Raw genomic sequence first — 18,617 nt, 5'->3', positions numbered from 1 at the left:
GAAAGAGGAGCTGCCTACACCCTTGCTTTTTTGTATCGATTATAGTCGCCTCAAGCAACCAAAAGTCCCATAAAACAGGTACAAAAACGGTTACTCAGCCCCATAATTGATATGAAGTACGTTCTAAGCAGTTCAACATTTAAATTCTTATTGATACTTTCAAGTTCAAGTGGTTTTGACCAGTCTTAATGATCTTCTATTCAGCTTCCAGCGGCCTTTTGATTCAGCTTCCAAAAAATCGTAAAATGAGCAAACTATCTTTCTATCTGAACTGCATCCTTGGCATCGGTTCATATCACCTTCTTATTTACTCTGTTAAGTGCATCCATGATGCCACGCGCTGGATTCCAAACTCGACAAATTGCTTAATTGCTTCTTTTCTACATTTCCTACATATATCGCATAAGAATGGTCACTCAAGTAACAAATTATTTATTAAAAAAAAACACATGCCCGGCTTGGGAATCGAACTCCGACCTTCGTGGTGAGAATCGAACACGCTACCACAAGACCATGCCTAGACGTTGTTCTAACTGAAACTAAAACTCGAAGCGGTGATGTAATTGTGAAAGCACCTTAAATGCACTTTTTGTGACTTAATAAATCCCGTTTTGAGCACTTTTGTGCCCTTTATGTAACTTAAGTCCCGTACAACGTATAGATAGATCACTTTTGCAACTTTCAAGTTCATTAATGAGTACATATAGTTCACTCATGGGATTTGAGCAAAATATCGAAAAAATTGCTTAAAATCAAACGATAATAAAAACTAGATATTTCTCTTGAGTGCCTGTGAAATTAAACGAAATAGTTAATCCATTTCATACCAAGTGTGGTATGACATGTCAAAGCTTTTAGATATCGAGCAAATAATGCAGAAAACCTAACGCCTAATCCTAATTTTTTATTATCAATTTGAGGAGTCAAAGAAGTGGGATTAACGCTGAAATCAAATTCCATTCGGCGCAAGCTAGCATAATTAATAGGTAGGCATACATCAGTGACTCACGTTTGTATTTATATTTTCGCAGAAGCCGTCTGGTGATTCCCTTCGCACCGGTGATTGCCTACTCACCCATCACACCATTTGTGCAGGACCTCATGGAGCCGGTTGGGCAAATGGCACAGCTGGAAACACGAGGTTTTCCAACGGCCGAAGAAATGCAATACTTTCTAATGGCTTCTAACGCTTTCGTAGGAGTACAATTCGATGAGCGCCATATAAAATCTACTGCGCCGCCAAGGTTTCTGAATTACACCATGCGATTTCCAGGAGAACTGAGAGCTCAATTTGGAATCACTCACACATGGCGAACGAACGCAAGATTTGCTTCTAGACCCGATGGAGGTGCCCGGTTTTATCGGTACAGTGATGGGGGTCCAAGTCCAGGATACTTTCGGGAGGGATTTCTCAGCATTCAACATTTCATCTTCAAATCATTTGTCGAACGAGTGAAACAAATCCAAGATCAAACAGTGCCAGATGTGATATTGCAAAGGTTTCCGTATCCTCCGTTTTTGGAGGACAGTTTTCCTTCAAGTTTAACGACGTTTCTGCCAATTTCGGTGATGTTGGCGTTCATATATCCCTGCATTAGTATTGTCAAGTCTATTCTGTTTGAAAAGGAAAAGCAAATCAAAGAAGCGATGAAGATCATGGGATTAAGTAACTGGATTTTGTGGTCAACGTGGTTTGTGAAGTGTTTGGTGTTCATTATCATATCGGTATCATTAGTAGTGCTTTTCCTAAAAGTTCCGTGGTACCGAACGCCGAATGTGTCTGTGCTGACTCATTCGGATTGGGGAGTGTTGTGGTTGTTTTTCTTTATCTACGGAATAGCACTTATCACGTTTTCATTCATGTTGAGCACCATTTTCTCGAAAGCCAACTCTGGAGGAGCAGTTGCAGCCGTTATCTGGTTCCTCGCGTTTGCACCATTTGCTGTCATGGATCAGGATTATGGACGCCTGAGCGCGAGTGATAAACTGGCAGCATCGCTGCTCCTTAATTCTGCTTTGGGGTTTGGCTTGCGACTGATTGGAGTTTACGAAGGATTAACTCTCGGAATGCAGTGGTCTACACTGTTCCACGACAGTGATGTCGATAACATCAATTTGGGTTCCATTATGTTGATGCTGTTGGCGGATGCTGTGATCTACATGATAATTGCCCTGTACATCGAACAGGTGTTCCCTGGAGAATTTGGATTGGCCGAACCTTGGTACTTTCCTTTCTCAAAACGATACTGGCTTGGCGAAACACCAGTTAAAGGTAAGTTTCTTCATTCTATCTAGGTCATTTCATCAGGGGTGTTCTGTGTGTTCCACATTACATTATCTGGAATATTTGAAACTTTTAAAACTACACGGATAAGTTCTTGTGTAGAAATAACATCCTATTGCCAACAATTAATATTTTCCAGTTCACCAGATCAGTCTTTTTTTTCATTCGTTCGTACGATTATTGATCTTTTCAAGAATTCATGAACACCTAGGGTACTTCTGTCTATAATGCCCTTGCGGGGTAAAACGCCAGCGACTATATTTTGATAAATTTTGGAGATTTGCAAAGTTTTTAGTGGATTCTTTTTACACAAATGTGTTCTTAAAACCAATACCTTGTAATTTTGAAAAAATGGTTACCAGATATTCATTAAAACACGAATAAGAATTAAATTAAATTTTGAGGTGGCTATCCATCACTTAAGTTGTTAATAGTGATCAAATGAAATAAGCTTTTACACCAAAATGATTGCTTAAAACATCCCCACCATTGATTTTATTGATAGTTCAAACTATATATTTGAATTATCAATTGATGAAAAACTGTGTTAGGTATATTGTTGTTTTATGGTAAACTGAAGACATATTAAATTTCAAATATCCGATCAAAATGCCCCCATGAATTTATGGACAAATTGCCCTCCTCTCAAGGTGCTGTTCGGTAAGATGTAAACAAAACCACGTGTTTTATTCTAAATTTTGGAGTCAGTTTTCCATGAATACAGACCGATTATCGGAATGATCTATCGATCTTCTTCTTTGCTGAGTCCTAAATTATCATTAGGATGCATAATAATAATAACTTTCGATCGGATTTAAGTAAAAACCGTGCACAGAAAATCGAATCGGTTCACTAAATTTGACGCCAAAAGCAGCAGAAAAATGTCTTTGAAGCTGACACAGTTCAAAATAAAGTCAAGAATTTCTAAATTTTTCATTTTTTCATTGAGAAATGTTAACAAACCACTTGTTTTTATGTGTAGATAAACTTGGAAAAAAATATTTTTTGCACTTATTTCCGAATCAAATAACAGAATTGATTTATTTTCACTGTGAATATTGTGATGTTTTCGAGTCGTTTTGATCCAATGTTTTGGATCATCATTTGCCTACACTGGGGCGTTTAACATCCAATGATTTCAAAGGTAGCTTTTAAAGGCGTTTGTATAAAATAGAATATTTTCATAGTTTTTACAATAAGAAGTAATATTTTTGACAGAATCTGATTAGAAGATAGAAATACGATGCACATGTTGCAATGTATTCGGGTGTTCAGCTTATGTATTCCGCATACTCGGTCATTTCCCTTAGCAGGTGCATATTCCCCCGAAATACCCTACCCCTATTCTTATGAACTGCAATTTTTCGTCTTTGGGACAAAATGTTTATTAAAGCATACGATGCACTTTAGAAACGTCTGAATTTCATCAAAACGGTTGATGAACGAGCTAGTCCTAGTAGGAATGCGTGAATTATACAGGGTGCATCATCGAAATGTATCCTATTTCAACATCGAGTCGCTCCTCCATTTTCAGCCGATTTTAACAAATAAACACAATTTCGAAACTCGATTTAGTGCCATTATAGCTATGCGTCGATTCTCTCCAAAAGAAGGCGCTGAGATTGTAGTGCTTTACATATAAAACGATCGTTCAGTTGTGAACACTAAGAAAGAAGTGTAAAACTGTAAAAAAAACTAAAAAATGGTGGTTTGTAACCAGATGTTACCAATTTTTTTTTCTCTGGAGATATGTTAAAAGTTAAGTAGTCTAGATTAAGGTTTTCTCAGATTTTCATAGATAATTTCCAAACTGAATAGTATATGTATGACTATTGTTTTTATGGTTTCATGTAGGCATTAAATAAGGAATGCAGAAATGAAGTCTGCTTCATTTAATATTGGAACAAATTCTTTTGCTCATTGTGGCGCTCCTAGTGGACGGATTTGGAAACTTTTTTCACCCACGTGTCGGGAAATTCATTACCTTTCACCATGTATTTATGTCATAACACCAAACGATAGCATTTTGTAAACAACCGCCATGGAAGCCGAACGGAGAGATCAAATTGTGCACAGTTTTCTTGAAAATCCATTGTTGTCGGCATCGAAGCTAGCTAAACAGCTTAAAATGCCCAGAAATACCGTATGGCGTGTTATCAAGCAGTACAAGGAAACATTGACGACGGCTCGGAAGCCGCATTCGAAGCGTCGGAGTGGAACTGTCGACCGGAAACTGCGTGGGAAAGTCATCAAGGCTGTCAAGAGGAATCCCAATCTTTCAGACCGCGATTTGGCCAATAAGTTCCAGGCCGCTCACAGTACGGTGCGACGAATTCGTCTCCGGGAAGGAATAAGGTCATTCCGAGCCAGCAAACAGCCAAATCGGACGCTGAAGCAGAACAATGTGGCCAGAATCCGTGCTCGAAAGCTGTACGACTAAGTGCTGACCAAGTTCGACGGATGTATTCTGATGGACGATGAGACCTACGTGAAGGCGGACTTTGGGCAAATCCCAGGTCAAAAATTTTATTTGGCGACGGCTCGGGGGGATGTACCTGCAAAATTTAAGTTCGTGTTTGCGGATAAATTCGCCCGCATGTACATGATTTGGCAGGGGATATGCAGTTGTGGACAGAAAACCAAAGTCTTTCTCACTGACAAGACAATGACATCAGAAGTCTACAAAAAAGAGTGCCTACAGAAACGGATTCTGCCGTTTATTCGTGCCCACGACCGTCCAGTAATGTTTTGGCCGGACCTCGCAAGCTGCCATTACAGCAAAACGGTTATGGAATGGTACGCAACGAACGGGGTCAGCGTAATACCGAAGGACCTCAACCCCCCAAACTGCCCCCAGTTCCGGCCGATAGAGAAATACTGGGCAATCACGAAGCGGAGGCTTAAGGCAAAGGGAAAACTTGTTAGGAACATGACTCAAATGAAGAACTGATGGAATCAAATCGCCAAAACGGTGGACGAAAAGGGTGTGCGCCGCCTAATGTGCCGTATTACGGGAAAAGTACGAGAATTTCTTCGAAACAGCAATGAATAATTTTTTTGATTTTTTTTTATGAAAGAGTAAAGAAAATGCTACATTTGTATGAAAAACAAATTATGAATTCGTTAATAAATGACTGAACTACACGCAATTGTTTGTGTTCCAATATTAAATGAAGCAGACTTTAAAAAACAAATTGAATTTAATTTAACCTTTTAAATACCGAACGACGATACGATACGATTTTGTTCATCTCATGAGACCTAGGTTTCAAAAGATAAAAATCTATAATAAATGAAATCATATTCACCATTCTGTGTACAACACGTTGCGCTTTGAATTTTGTAGATCATTTCTACTTGCTTTTTTTTCATATGTTCTGAAAACCGCTGCAAATATTGCGATTCGGCTGGGTATTAAAAGGGTTATTTTTCATTTTCAATAAAAAATCAGAAACCCCAGAGTCGAAGGGAATGCAAAAATTATCAATTTAGTGTTAATGACGGCAAACAATTCTTCACAATCAAATAGTGTTTAATTTTATATTAGGGTAACGGACTTATTTTGGACCGCTTTGGGAAGTAGCTAAACTATTTTCTGGAATAAAAAAGTACATGTTACTATTTTTTGCTGCTTTATCCGTTCATCACGCAAATCAAGGCTTTTTCCATCGAAACATAGGGGAGAATGAGGATACTTGATCCCTGGGCATACTTGATTCCTTAGCTATATCTCCAAACTGGAATGTGGTACAAAGATCAAATGTTCTAGAAAAATGTGCCAAATCGAACAAAACAGCAATGGTTGAAGCTCAAAAAATTTTATCAAAATAAGTTTTTGGGTTATTGAACTTTGTTTGAAAAATTTCACAAAATGTGACTTGAAGATCTTTTTTCATCGTTTTAAAATTTTCCTAACATGGAAGTATTATAACAAAAATATTTATTCCAATACATCAATCTTTCGAGTGTACAATCAACTTCAAAATACAATATTTTCAAAGCGATGGAAAACTCGAAACTTTTTTCAGAACAAGTTTTCTAAAATGTTGATTTTGGGTACAATTGATCCCTCATATATGGGTACAAATGATCCCGGTATATTCTTCTTCTTAATGGATCGCGGGCATTGCTGATTACGAGATTATTAATATTTATACAACAGCTAATATTCATCCATCAATTATCTGAAGAAAAGGGCTAAAATAATTGATTTTCTCTTGTTTATAAAAAAAATTGCGCCCGTAAGTATGCAATGTCATAAGGGTTGAGAATAAGCTATAGAATTTTTTTCTGACAATTATAGATTGTGAAATGAGAAAAAACATGACCAAAATAGTCAATTAACATTCTATCTTGGGGTTTTGTTTGATTTTTTCCATGGATTAGGGCTTCCTGAATAAAGGATCAAGTCTCCCCTAACTTCAAAAATATCGCCATTTTATTACACCCATGAAAATACTAGGTACTAGTTGGCCTGCCTTCGACCAGACCGAACTGAGCGCCATGAGAAAATTTGAAAACAACAGAAACTAAATCTCGAGTAATACATATCTTTGATCGCAAAACTGAATAAAATTGACTAAAATGAATTCCTTGAATTATAAACTATTCATTCTAGCTCATAAACATCTAAGATTTTGTTCCTAGATGAAAATATTTTCACATAAAGTTCAAGTGTCTCGAAAAAATGCTGATGGCGTTCAGTTCGGTCTGGTCGAATCCCGACCAGTTCATCTACGGGTTCAAGTATCGTTCTAATTTTAGGAGCATAGAAACTTGAAGTTACACGCTGTCAGAAAATGTAAAAGAGTGCGAGTTGCTAAATTTTTCCAAAAAGATATGGTGAAAATTAGAAAAAGGGATCAAGTATCCCCACTCTCCCCTATCGTTGTTTGTTGCAATGTAACAAGATTTAAACTTAAAAACTCGTTTCTTTGATCGTTACTCTAGCCGGTATTTAGGACCTACAGGTTTCAATTTTGGATCACCCACTGGACCTATTTTGGAGCACCCTTAATCTGGGAGCATCTCTTAAAACCCCATTATACCCTCAATATCTTGGAAAACCTTTGGAATTCTGGAAAACTCCTAAAATGCAGTTATCTATTCAAATTATTCGTAGAAGCATTATTATTCACTTTTACACAGTAAATTTTTAAAAATAATCTTGTTTTTGTTGAAAACTCAAGTGGTGCTATTTTTATTTCGCACCCCTTTTTCACATTTTTGGTCCTCAACGCCAATTGCTAGGTCCAATAAAAGTAAACTTATGCTTGATTTATGCGTTAAGCAATTCAGAACAAACTGTGGAAGAAAATTTTCTTAATTTTCAATCATTCATATTTAAACAAGCAAAGCACATAGTGGTGCTATTCTGATTTCGCTCACTGTATTTCTTACAATTTATTTTTCTAAAACTTCTTATGGTTTAAAACAGTAATTTTCTATTAGAATAGCTTAGCTTAGCTTAGCTTGATCGACTACTCACATCCACCTTAAGTCATTGAACCCGAAATGCCACTTTAAACTATTACTGAAACTGATTTGATACTTTTGTGTTCGACTTTATTCCGTCATCATTAATACTTAAACATTTCGGATTCCATAACCGCAGGCGTGGCTAAGTAGAACGAATTCCACATCGCCAATGGTTGCTACTCCGTGATTGACCGAGGCCATCATTTTTGTCCAGAGGTCAAAAGAATCGTGTCTGGGATTGACAACATATTCTCAATGAACAAAACTGATGCTCTCTCTATATACATCAATAACGGCGCCGGCCACGTCCTAGTAGTCAATAGATAGGGAGGAAAATAAGAGAAAAGGATGAAAGAAAACAAACTTATGCTTTAGGACCGAGGTCACCTCTGCATCCTAGCAAAACAATTGTGGTGCGGATGTGGGGAAAAGGGATATGATCAGGAAACACTTTTGACAAGTGAAAAGATCTTGTTTTCGAAACCTATTTCCCTAAGCTTCTAGTGTTTATTTTTTTGAAAAATCCAAAAAGAATGTGATTGGCACTGTTATCATAACTAATAAGAAATAATGCAATGATATTTCTTTTAAAAATAAATAAGTGTTTGATTTTAAATTATTTCCCGAACAAGTTTGATTGAAAAACTAAAATTGAAACTCTGTATTGTCGGATGTCGAAAAATAAATTCTTAATGATTTGATTTTTTTGTAACGTTAAATAACCTTTTTTGCAGTGTAACGATATGACTACAGAAGCAAAATTGAAAAGTAAACATAAGATAAAGTAAACAATCATAAAAAAACTATTTTTTCACAACTATTTTGTGTGGTGGTAGCATACAATTATATATGAATATACGAAAAACATCTGAAAAAAGGGGAACAAATATCGAAAAGAATTTTACGATGCTCATAAAAAATACTTAAAATTGAAATACTTTGAACGTTTCATTAGTAAAACGTAAGCACACTATTTTCCCTATAAGAGATATTGAGATATATTTTCTTTCAGATTTTCTCTATCAATTAATAATGAACAATGAATATATGATCAGAAATAATGAAAAAAGAATCGATATTGTTCAATTTTGTAAAAAATATGTATTATGAATTTTACAGGTTTTTTTTTCCAAAATTCCTTGATGCGTTTCCAATGCCTTATCTAATATCTAATGATTGAATATAAAATAATTCGAAATCCTCATTTATTTTGATTTTGCTTCTAGCTTAAACTTGTATTAAGAAAAGTAAAGACTGGTATAATAAAGTTTCCAGAACTATGTTCTTCTGACATAATTCATTTTATTAGAAAAAAAAATTATTATAAATTGCAGCAAGTTTGAAATAACAAAATTATTAAAATATTAACTATGTATTTTCATTTTATATTCACAGGAACCGTAACCGAGCTGGTAACTGTTCCGAAAAAATCTAAGTTTATCAAAAAATATGTTTGCATAACTTAATAGGTTTTCTCCAAAAAAAACCTGAATATATACTGATTTTATATCAGCCTGGTGCACATGTTAAAAAAAAACATTGCATTGAAATAGTTCCGTGAAAATGTCTATGGAAATATTTAAATTTTGCTGTGAGATCACCGTCAAGGTTTTAAAACTACGATTCAATTATGAAGTATGAAGCAAAAACACTTGTTAAATAAACAACTTAAAAACTATCTAAAGAAAACAAGGGAACCACTTAGCTGAATATGGATCCTTTCCGTGTCTTGATGTTAAATGACTCAATATCGGTCCGGAGGACCCAGCACCAGCCCAGGTCCGTCACTTGAAAACATAGTTTTTCCGGAGAAATTTGAATTTATATATTTTCTTCAACTTGAGATTTGTAAAACTAAAAGGCACTTCACTTTAGCGATTAATTACAATTTTTTCTATGTTTTGGCTAGATTGAGAGAAAAAATTTCTTCGGAAGAAAATTTTCGACATTTCACTCCGGCAACGCCTACTCCCGTCCAGTCGATACTCGTTTCCAGTAATTTTCTATTAGAATAGAATAAAAACAGAAAAACTCCCCCGTTATATAGTGTGTTTCAAATGTTTTGGAAATTTCGACAGCACACTGCAATCTCGACGAAATTTGTTCTGCAGTGTTAAATACTGGCCAGTTGGTCTATCTTTAGGATCAATTATTAGAACGCAAATCTCCTTCAGGCGACCCAATGATAAGTTCTGACAACATCAACTACATGACATCAATTGATACATTTTGACTTCCAAAACCTTGGTGGATTTGGTTTGGCTTCAGTTCTGTAGAATACATAGATTCAAAAAAGATCAAAATGTGCAAAAATTATGCGATTTTTTTTACACATCTACACCCATAGAAGAGGTTGCAAAAATCCAATGCCTATTTAGCATATCTCTGTGCCGATAATGCGCTGAAATGTGCACTGTGCCGAAGACAGTATGTTTGAAAAACCGTAACTGGCATAAGGACTCGGCTCCCAATCAAAATAATGACCACTACATTCAAGCAAAACAAGAAAAACATTTTATGGGATTTCTTTCCTATTGGATAATTCATCCCAGAAACAAGAAAATAAAAATTAAAATCACAGCGCCGTAGTGAGAATCGAACTCAAGTTACCATCTATATCGTCATGCCAGTCCGACACTTTAACCAGCGCACCTTTCGAACTTCATGCTGGACGAGGGATATTTGTCATAGGCTTTATGTCACCGATCAATCACAAAAAAAACGCACAACGGCGGCTTCCCGGCGTTTGGTCTTCTTTCAATTCATTCCTTTGTCTCGTGAAGGAAACGGGAAAGGGAACGGGAGTGAAGGAACGGGAAACCCATTGAATGAGAACTGTGCTTTGCTTACTGCCTGCTATTACATACACACGCTACATATACACAGCAGCCAAAGCCGGGCAGCTTGGCCAGTGGAAGAAATATTTCTGTTGTTGCTTTTGCTACACATGCGCAGCTTAGCCAGTGGTTGTTTGCCGGTAGATTGAATTAAAGCAATGTTGTTGTTGTTGCTTTTACTACATACACACACACAGCTCTACCGTGGTTGTTTGCCGGCGCGGCGGATTGAATTGAAGGAATGTTTTTGTTGTTGCTTTTGCTACATTCACACGCACAGTGCTCGGTTCGCTGGCTGCCTGGTGTTGGCCGGTATTTATTTCTATCCTTCTTCGTCTTGTGATGCGATATGGAGGGACGTGAATTCGTTTTTATTTTGTTTCTTTCAGACATACGCAATTCGGTTAACTTGGAAGGTTAATGCCGGTGGGAGCAAATCGAATCAGCACCGGTCGCGTTATCTTCTTGTACCAATGATGCCTTGTACCAATGATGCCGCCATTGGCACAGAGGCTGAATTGTGGGTGTATAAGACAGATTTTTTTCGCTGAAAAATTAGCAAATTTGCAAGTTTATTTATGAAACAACTTTTGTTCTTCAAAAAAAAAATATATCGTTGGAGTAGTTTTTTTTTCGAAAATTGCATAACCATAGGGGCTGAAAACAAGATTTTTAGAACTTTTTTGATTGTAATTTTTACATATTTCAGCGATTTTTTTCTAAGTTTGAAATCATGTTAAGACTATCTCATAGCTACAGTTGAATATATTATTTGTTCAAATTGCTCTACTGGCAACTGAGATATTTCAACTGTTACAAATATTTAACTCAGTTATATATTTGCAATTTATTCTGTTTTTTCCCAACCCCTCCTTTTTACGGGGTTTATATTTCGTCTTTTCTACCTAAACAAGTTTTTTTTTCTCGAAAATAAACCCTGTATGGTTGTAGCTCTTCGACCAAACTGTCAATAATTTTTCATGAAGCAGATAAAATAATGACTAAATAGAAAAAAGTGATGTATGTCCAGTTTTTTTCATTTTTTAAGCTTCTTTAAGCTGAAGCTTTTGACAGCTGCGATTGAAATAGTGTCGATAATTCTCTTCATTTTGCCGTACAACGTTCCATTAAGTTCATGAACAATTAACAGCATATTCAATACTCAGCTTATGTTGGGTGATCCCGGTGGTCCAAAATAAGTCTAAAAGTAATTAAGTAGGACCTATTTCCGACATGGGTCAAATTGCTATTAAACAAGTTTTTTTGGTAGTTCGGGCTTGCAAACTAGTTTTCAAGCATTTCATCCTAGCTGTGAACGTGTTTGTAGTTGTTTAATTCATCACAGCAAGGTAGAAAATTTCTTGGAAGTTGACTCCAATAATGGCACGTCCTCCCGAAATGACTAGATTTGGCCCAACCGTGAAAAATGTAAACTTTGTTTTCAATTTTCTAGCCTTATCAGCTTATTTAAATGGAATCTTAGATATGATTAGAATCATAAGAAGTAGCTTTAACTAGATTTGATCAAAATTTCATGGTTAACATGATTTATGAGAGAAAAATTAGAAAAAAGCTGCAAGGTGGTCCAAAATAGGTACCTGATCCAAAATAAGTCCATTACCCTACTGAATGGAAAATAGCCAAACACAACAAATTAAAGAGTGTTTTTTTCGAAATTAGCTTCTATCCCATAAAGTTTTCCAATTCTTTAAAAACGTATAACGGACACTTATATTCGGTAATTTTTATTATTGAAGGCACCAAGATATCGTGCTGGCATGATTTTTTATTTAATAACACATGTCACACATATAATGATTTAAATCGTCTTTTTTATTCATTTCCTTAATCATAATTGGCTCATTCTAGGTGAAACCGTTGATGAGTCCTCGTCTACCAACAATAACATCGAAAATGAACCAAAGGGACGACCAGCTCGTATACGGATCAAGGCGCTGCGAAAAGTTTACACCAACAAGAAGGTAGCCGTCGAGGGTTTAACCTTTAACATGTTCGAAGGTCAAATAACGGCCTTATTGGGTCATAACGGAGCAGGCAAAACCACTACTATGTCCATGTTAACGGGCATGAAGAGGCCAAGCTCTGGAACAGCTATCATCTGGGACTATGACATACGGTACGAGATGACGAAAATTAGGAATTCTCTCGGATACTGTCCGCAGCATAATATTCTGTTCGACGAATTAACCGTTCAAGAGCATTTATACTTCTACGGAAGACTCAAAGGATTGTCGGCTAACCAAATAGAGTATGAAATCGAAAAATATATCAAAGCTCTTGAGTTGGAGGATAAAACAAACGTACAGACTTCGAGTTTATCCGGCGGTATGAAGAGGAAATTATGCGTTGGGATTTCCCTTTGTGCCGGATCCCGAGTAGTTCTTTGTGATGAACCAACTTCGGGAATGGATCCGGCTGCTAGGCGGGCTTTATGGGATCTATTGATAGCTGAGAAGAGGAAAAGAACTTTGATTCTGTCAACACATTTCATGGACGAAGCTGACATGCTTGGGGATCGGATTGCAATAATGGCTGATGGAAGGCTTAAAGCGGTTGGTTCCTCGTTCTTTTTGAAAAAGAAATTTGGCGTTGGATATCGACTTATTTGCGTAAAATCACCAGAGTGTGACGTTGAAGCCGTGACTGATCTTTTGAAGAATTATATAGTCGACATACATGTTGAATCTAACATTGGAACTGAGCTATCATATTTACTGCATGAGGAGCACGCGTATAAGTTCCAATCAATGTTGGAAGAATTAGAGAGTAACGTTGAAAGATTACACATTTTGGACTTCGGAATATCTCTAACAACTTTAGAGGAAGTATTCATGAAAGTTGGCTCTGATTCTACCGGGATGAGTGATGCCATAAGTATGAGCAGTATAACGACATCTTCAACCGATCTCGAATCAAACTCCAGTGTTGGAGAATACGAGTTGAGGGAAGGATTCAAACTATTTACTTCACAAGTGAAGGCCTTATTCTTGAAGAAAATTTATCAAACTTATCGGAATTGGTTTTTGTTCCTGGTGCAAATAGGAATTCCCATTCTATTTGTATCTGTAACTATAGCTGTGGTTCGAGCTTGGATCGGTTCAAGAGATATGCCACCACGAGCCCTCACTATGAGACATCACAACCCATCGGTGACTCTAGTACAAGTCGACAACAGAGAAATGCGATCACCGTTATCACAAGCGTAAGTTTTTATCTGAACGTTACACACATGTTGACCTCCCGAATGCATTTCACTAATGGATTTCATTGTTTAGAATTCTCGACAATTTCATTCAGTACATTCGAGTGACCGAGGGCTTGACGGTGAGCAAAGTCAGAGATTGGATAGTTCAAGCGTTCTTGAATCTGGCCGAGCAGCAGTTGGTGTTGGTGAATCGAAACTTCGTCATCGGGGCAAGCATTTTAAACGACAACTACACAGCATGGTTCAACAACGAGGCGCTACATTCACCGTCCATCTCCCTTGGCGTGATGCATAACGCAATATTGCGTACCTTTGCCCAATCTGAAGAATATCAAATCGCTGTAACCAATCATCCGCTTCCATATACCGATGATACAAGGGTAAGGAGTTGATTGCTTTAAATGTCTCCATTTTCAATTATTACCTAATGCAGTTTTAAACAAATCCATTTTTTTTTATTACTAATTGATAAAGGGCAATCAAATTTGAAATAAGTCAAAGTCTTTAATTCTTCTTAATTGCACATGATAAAGTTTAACATTTAACATTTTACCATAAAAACATTTATAAATGGGACACTTTCTTTTGTTGGTAGCCAAGTTGCTAACAATCGGACATGAAAAATTCTGATTGCATTGTGTTGCCTGTTGAAAGTTCTATTCTGCCTATTTTTCAAATTTTAAAACTAAGACATTTTGTAGGTATTTTAAATGCAATAATTTTTCAAGATTTAAATTTTTAAAACTATGTCACTCGAATCGAAAATGTTAAACAAATAAGATTGTTCATAAAAGAAAAAAGGATACATTACTACATTAATTCAAATCTGTTTGATAATCGTTTTTCAAGTATATTTGTTTCTCAGATACAGACCCCGTTCGATTTTGGCAACACGTCCTTACATTTTGTGTTGCCAAAATCGAATGTTTTGCCTAAATCGAACGTTTTTTTTTCTCATCTTGTTTTCTAGTTATCTTTACAAAATGACTATTATTATTATCAAAACCGTTATTTTTAGCCAATTTTTTATCATGTTTTTGATGCATTTTTTACTTTTCTTTTTCTGTTTATAATGTTTGTTCCCTTTTGTTATATTTGTTGTTTTTGTCATTATTTATTATTTTTTAGTTGTTTTTTGGTCATATTCAGTCTTTTGTTTGAATTTGTATTTCAATTTTTTTTTTAATTTTTCATGTTTTTGTCATTTTTGAGTACTTAAGAAATTTTTTTCAAAACTTTCGTTTTTCTTTTTGCCTTTTATCACCATTTCAGAACATAAAAACGTATTTACGGTGTTTGTCTAAATCAAATTGGTCCTGTTATAACGAAAACTAAAAGGCAATGTTGTTTCTAAAAACTGTTCGATTTTGGCACATGTGCCAAAATCGGATGTTGCCAAAATCGAATGTTGCCAAAATCGAATGTTGCCAAAAACGAACGGGGTCAGTATTTTTAATAAATTGAATTTTCTCATTCATCAAGCTTGCCCCTCTCTGTGCGTCGGATAGCACCTTAAATTTTTTGCCTTTTTGGGCCGTCAAGCTCTTCACGGTTTGGTTTTCAACTATGTACTTTGCGTTAAGAGAAAAGCCTCTTTCAATCATCGCGTTCCCATAAGATAAAATAAGAATTTCTGACAATAAGATCGTCAAATTGGAGAACTGCTTCTTTGATTGGGCAATAAGTTCCATCCAAAAATATCCAATCGTTGTTTTTTTGATATTCCGAAAATGATGTTTTTATTTAAGGTATTGCACACAATTGTCCGAATTCATCTTCAGTTTTATCGGCACAAGCTCCACTTAAGTGTTGCTTGTAAATAAACGAATACTTCCAAACATAGCTCCATACCATTTTTGGCAATATCTGAATAGTTGGCAATCAAAACGGGGTTTACGCACGATAGGTACCGAGTGATGAGATAAGTCAAGGAAGATCGTATAGCCATTTTGTTTAAAAATCCACAGTAAAACGATCGACAGTTATTTTTGGATACAAGGATATCCTTGTCAGAAAAATGACCAGACTCTTGCTTTTTTTAATTTACGTTTTAGTTGAAAATCCAATTTCTATGATTCACGGTGGTAAAAGATTTATTTTTGAGAGGTAAATTCCAACAAGTCTTTTTGATTTTACGTTTAATGGTTCAGTCTTTACATTTTGCTCCATCAATGCTTTTAGAAGTCTGGTTAAATCATCGAATAGAAACGGAACCATCGATGCTTCTGTCTGATTCTCGCGTAAAAAAGACTCAACAGTTGAAGCGGCCGTAACAAAAAAAATCAATTTTGATCCCAGCAAAATATCATCTACGGTTTTAGCAACAATGTCGAATACCTTCGACCGGGAAATCGATGAAGAAATCCGTTTAAGTTTTAGATGCTTTTCTTTAACTTTTTTTCCCTCTTGTTTTTCTTTCGGCAGCACGTTCTGCAACACGTTTATTTTCCACCCAGTGAACGTCACAAGTTGAACCCGTTCTTGCAGTATAATCAGCCCACCTTAATGAAATGTTTTCGAACAGGCCCTCAAAAATTCATCTAAATAAAATTCACTTTTCCCCAGTGCTTCCTTGGACGAGTTATGTAGGTACAGTGTGAAGTTTACAGATTCCAATGGTGAGAATCTCGTACGCCAGATTCGAAGCAAACTCTTGAGTTGAGCCATTTGAGCATTTCCCAATTTACTGCTTGACCATCCATGGAACTTTGCATTACTCTTTCCAGTAGACCAGGATTTTTTTTTAAATATAGTTTTACACCATTCAGAAGATCATTCGAGCGTGTAGACGATAAAAATGCAGAACCAATATACATTGCTTCAACTAGGTTTGTGTAGAAAATTGAAAACCCCATTCAAAAAATATGGAGCAATATCGTGTGTAATCAAACAACCTATTTTTGTTCTTCCCCTTTCCATTTTATTAGCAATGTCCATGGCTCATATAATTTCAGCTGTGATCACTTGTTCATTCATCACAAATTTGTTGAGAACACTTGATGATTCACCAGTTTGATGCAGTTTCAATTGCGCTTGATTATAAGTAGCAACCTGGATTTGGACTAATGGGGTTCCTATTCCAGCAACATTCATGGGAGGCTTCGGATTAATCCGGGACATCCAGATTATCTAAAATTAAAATCAATATCTTTTAAATCTTACGAATAACTGTGAATGCGAATGATGTGTAGTAATTAACATTAACCTAGAGGCGTTTTCAATGAGGAAAAGTTGTCATTTTGTAGGTTAAGTATAATTCGCCGCACTTGAACTTCCCACTGATAACTTTTCCCTTTTTCACGACTGGTGAAAGCTACCTTTTCCATGGCATTTATCTTAAAACTCCGATTGCATCACTTGCATCGAGCTGAACTGGCATCTTTGAGATCAGCCACGCACCACGGGAAGAATTCCGCATACCGAGAAGAAAACGTTGTCGATTTTGAGCTTGACATGACACCACATTGAATGAAACAATGGGCGATGGAAGTGAAAAGTTATTCTTTCTCTCCTTGAGAAAACCCTTTAGATCTGTAAAAAAGTTGAGTGAAATTTTAGCTGCCTTCCCCTTGCACTAACGCAAAACGAGCACCCAAATTCTGCAGCGTTTCCATCCAGCGTACAAAAACTAAAATCAGATCGAAATTGTTGTCTTCTCTTTTTCGCGTTACCACACATACATACGTACGGATATTTAACAGTTTCAAAGTGTTTTTTTTCTTTCTTTAAAAATCAATGCTTAAATTAATAAAGTATGTTTTCTCTCTCGAACAAACGAAAAACGTATGGATGAAAAATTTTTGCTCTCTCTTTTCCTCGAAATAAACCGACGAAACTATCAGCTGCTATGCAAGAGCCTGAATGAAACCATAACAAAGCATGCACTAAAATGCATTCACTGAGCCAAAAATTCGCGATTTTTCCCTGATAGGTTTCAAATCCCAACTTTTTCCCGCATCTCTCGAATGGGAGGCTACCCTAGTTCTTTATCGAAAAACGTTATAGACATAATTTTAAACTTACTTTTATTAGTTATCAACCAGTAAAGTGAATAATATAGCGCAGATAGAGGGAGTCAAATATAAATCAACTGATAAAAGAATATGCGACAGCTTTGCGGTACATTTAGTACGCATGCGAAATACACTCGGAAGGCTGTCCCACAATTATTTTCTCTTCTGTATCAGGAAATTTGAATGTAAAAATCCAATTAACGATATTTCACAACAATTATCTTAATATCTATGAAGAAAGAAACAGAAAAGGTAAAGTTAATTCAATGTTTTTACACATGGGACAGTCTTGCCTGGAGCGGCATATACGTCAGAAAATCAAGCCTCGAAAATAATTTTTTGCTAGTTCCGAAGCTTGTAAGCTGTACTGCATGGTGCCGAGGCTTGGCAACACATGAGTTCTTATGCACGACAACACTTGTGAATAATAATCAATTTCAAAAAATTTCAGCGGTTGAATCCTCTAACATCTCTACTCGTGACAAGGACTCTAACAGAATAAAGTTTGCTGGTTCGGTTGCGCAAAATTTCATGGTTTAACAGGACTCTGCTCCTGTAGAAAAAAAAACACAATTTTCGTAACGAAAACTAAGGTTTTTGCTGTTTTCAAGAATCAAAATTTTTTAATAATCTTGTTTGTATGTACCTTGAAACCTATTGCTTTTAGAAGATGATTCTACTATGTTTTTTTGTCAGATTTTGCCAGCTGGCATTCCAGTGAAAACGTGTGTTAGTTTGTAAAAGGGGCCGTTCACTTATTACGTAAGCACATAGGGGGG

At 36.2% G+C, this 18,617-nt stretch overlaps 1 protein-coding gene across 1 annotated transcript in view; it reads left to right on the top strand.

Moving 5' to 3' along the window:
• LOC129749228 (phospholipid-transporting ATPase ABCA1-like) overlaps positions 1-18,617 on the top strand; it is a 40,219-nt gene that overhangs the window by 7,018 nt on the left and 14,584 nt on the right. Inside the window, exons 3-5 of the mRNA XM_055744168.1 lie at positions 1,032-2,272; positions 12,469-13,822; positions 13,896-14,205. Coding sequence (XP_055600143.1) covers positions 1,032-2,272; positions 12,469-13,822; positions 13,896-14,205 — 2,905 coding nt within the window. The remainder of the gene's footprint in view (positions 1-1,031; positions 2,273-12,468; positions 13,823-13,895; positions 14,206-18,617) is intronic.

The sequence above is a fragment of the Uranotaenia lowii genome, chromosome 2 (genome assembly GCF_029784155.1).
Source record: "Uranotaenia lowii strain MFRU-FL chromosome 2, ASM2978415v1, whole genome shotgun sequence".
NCBI classification, from domain to species: Eukaryota; Metazoa; Arthropoda; class Insecta; order Diptera; family Culicidae; genus Uranotaenia; species Uranotaenia lowii.
The sequence above is the reverse complement of the archived record's forward strand: the minus strand, read 5'-3'. Positions and strand labels throughout refer to the sequence as shown.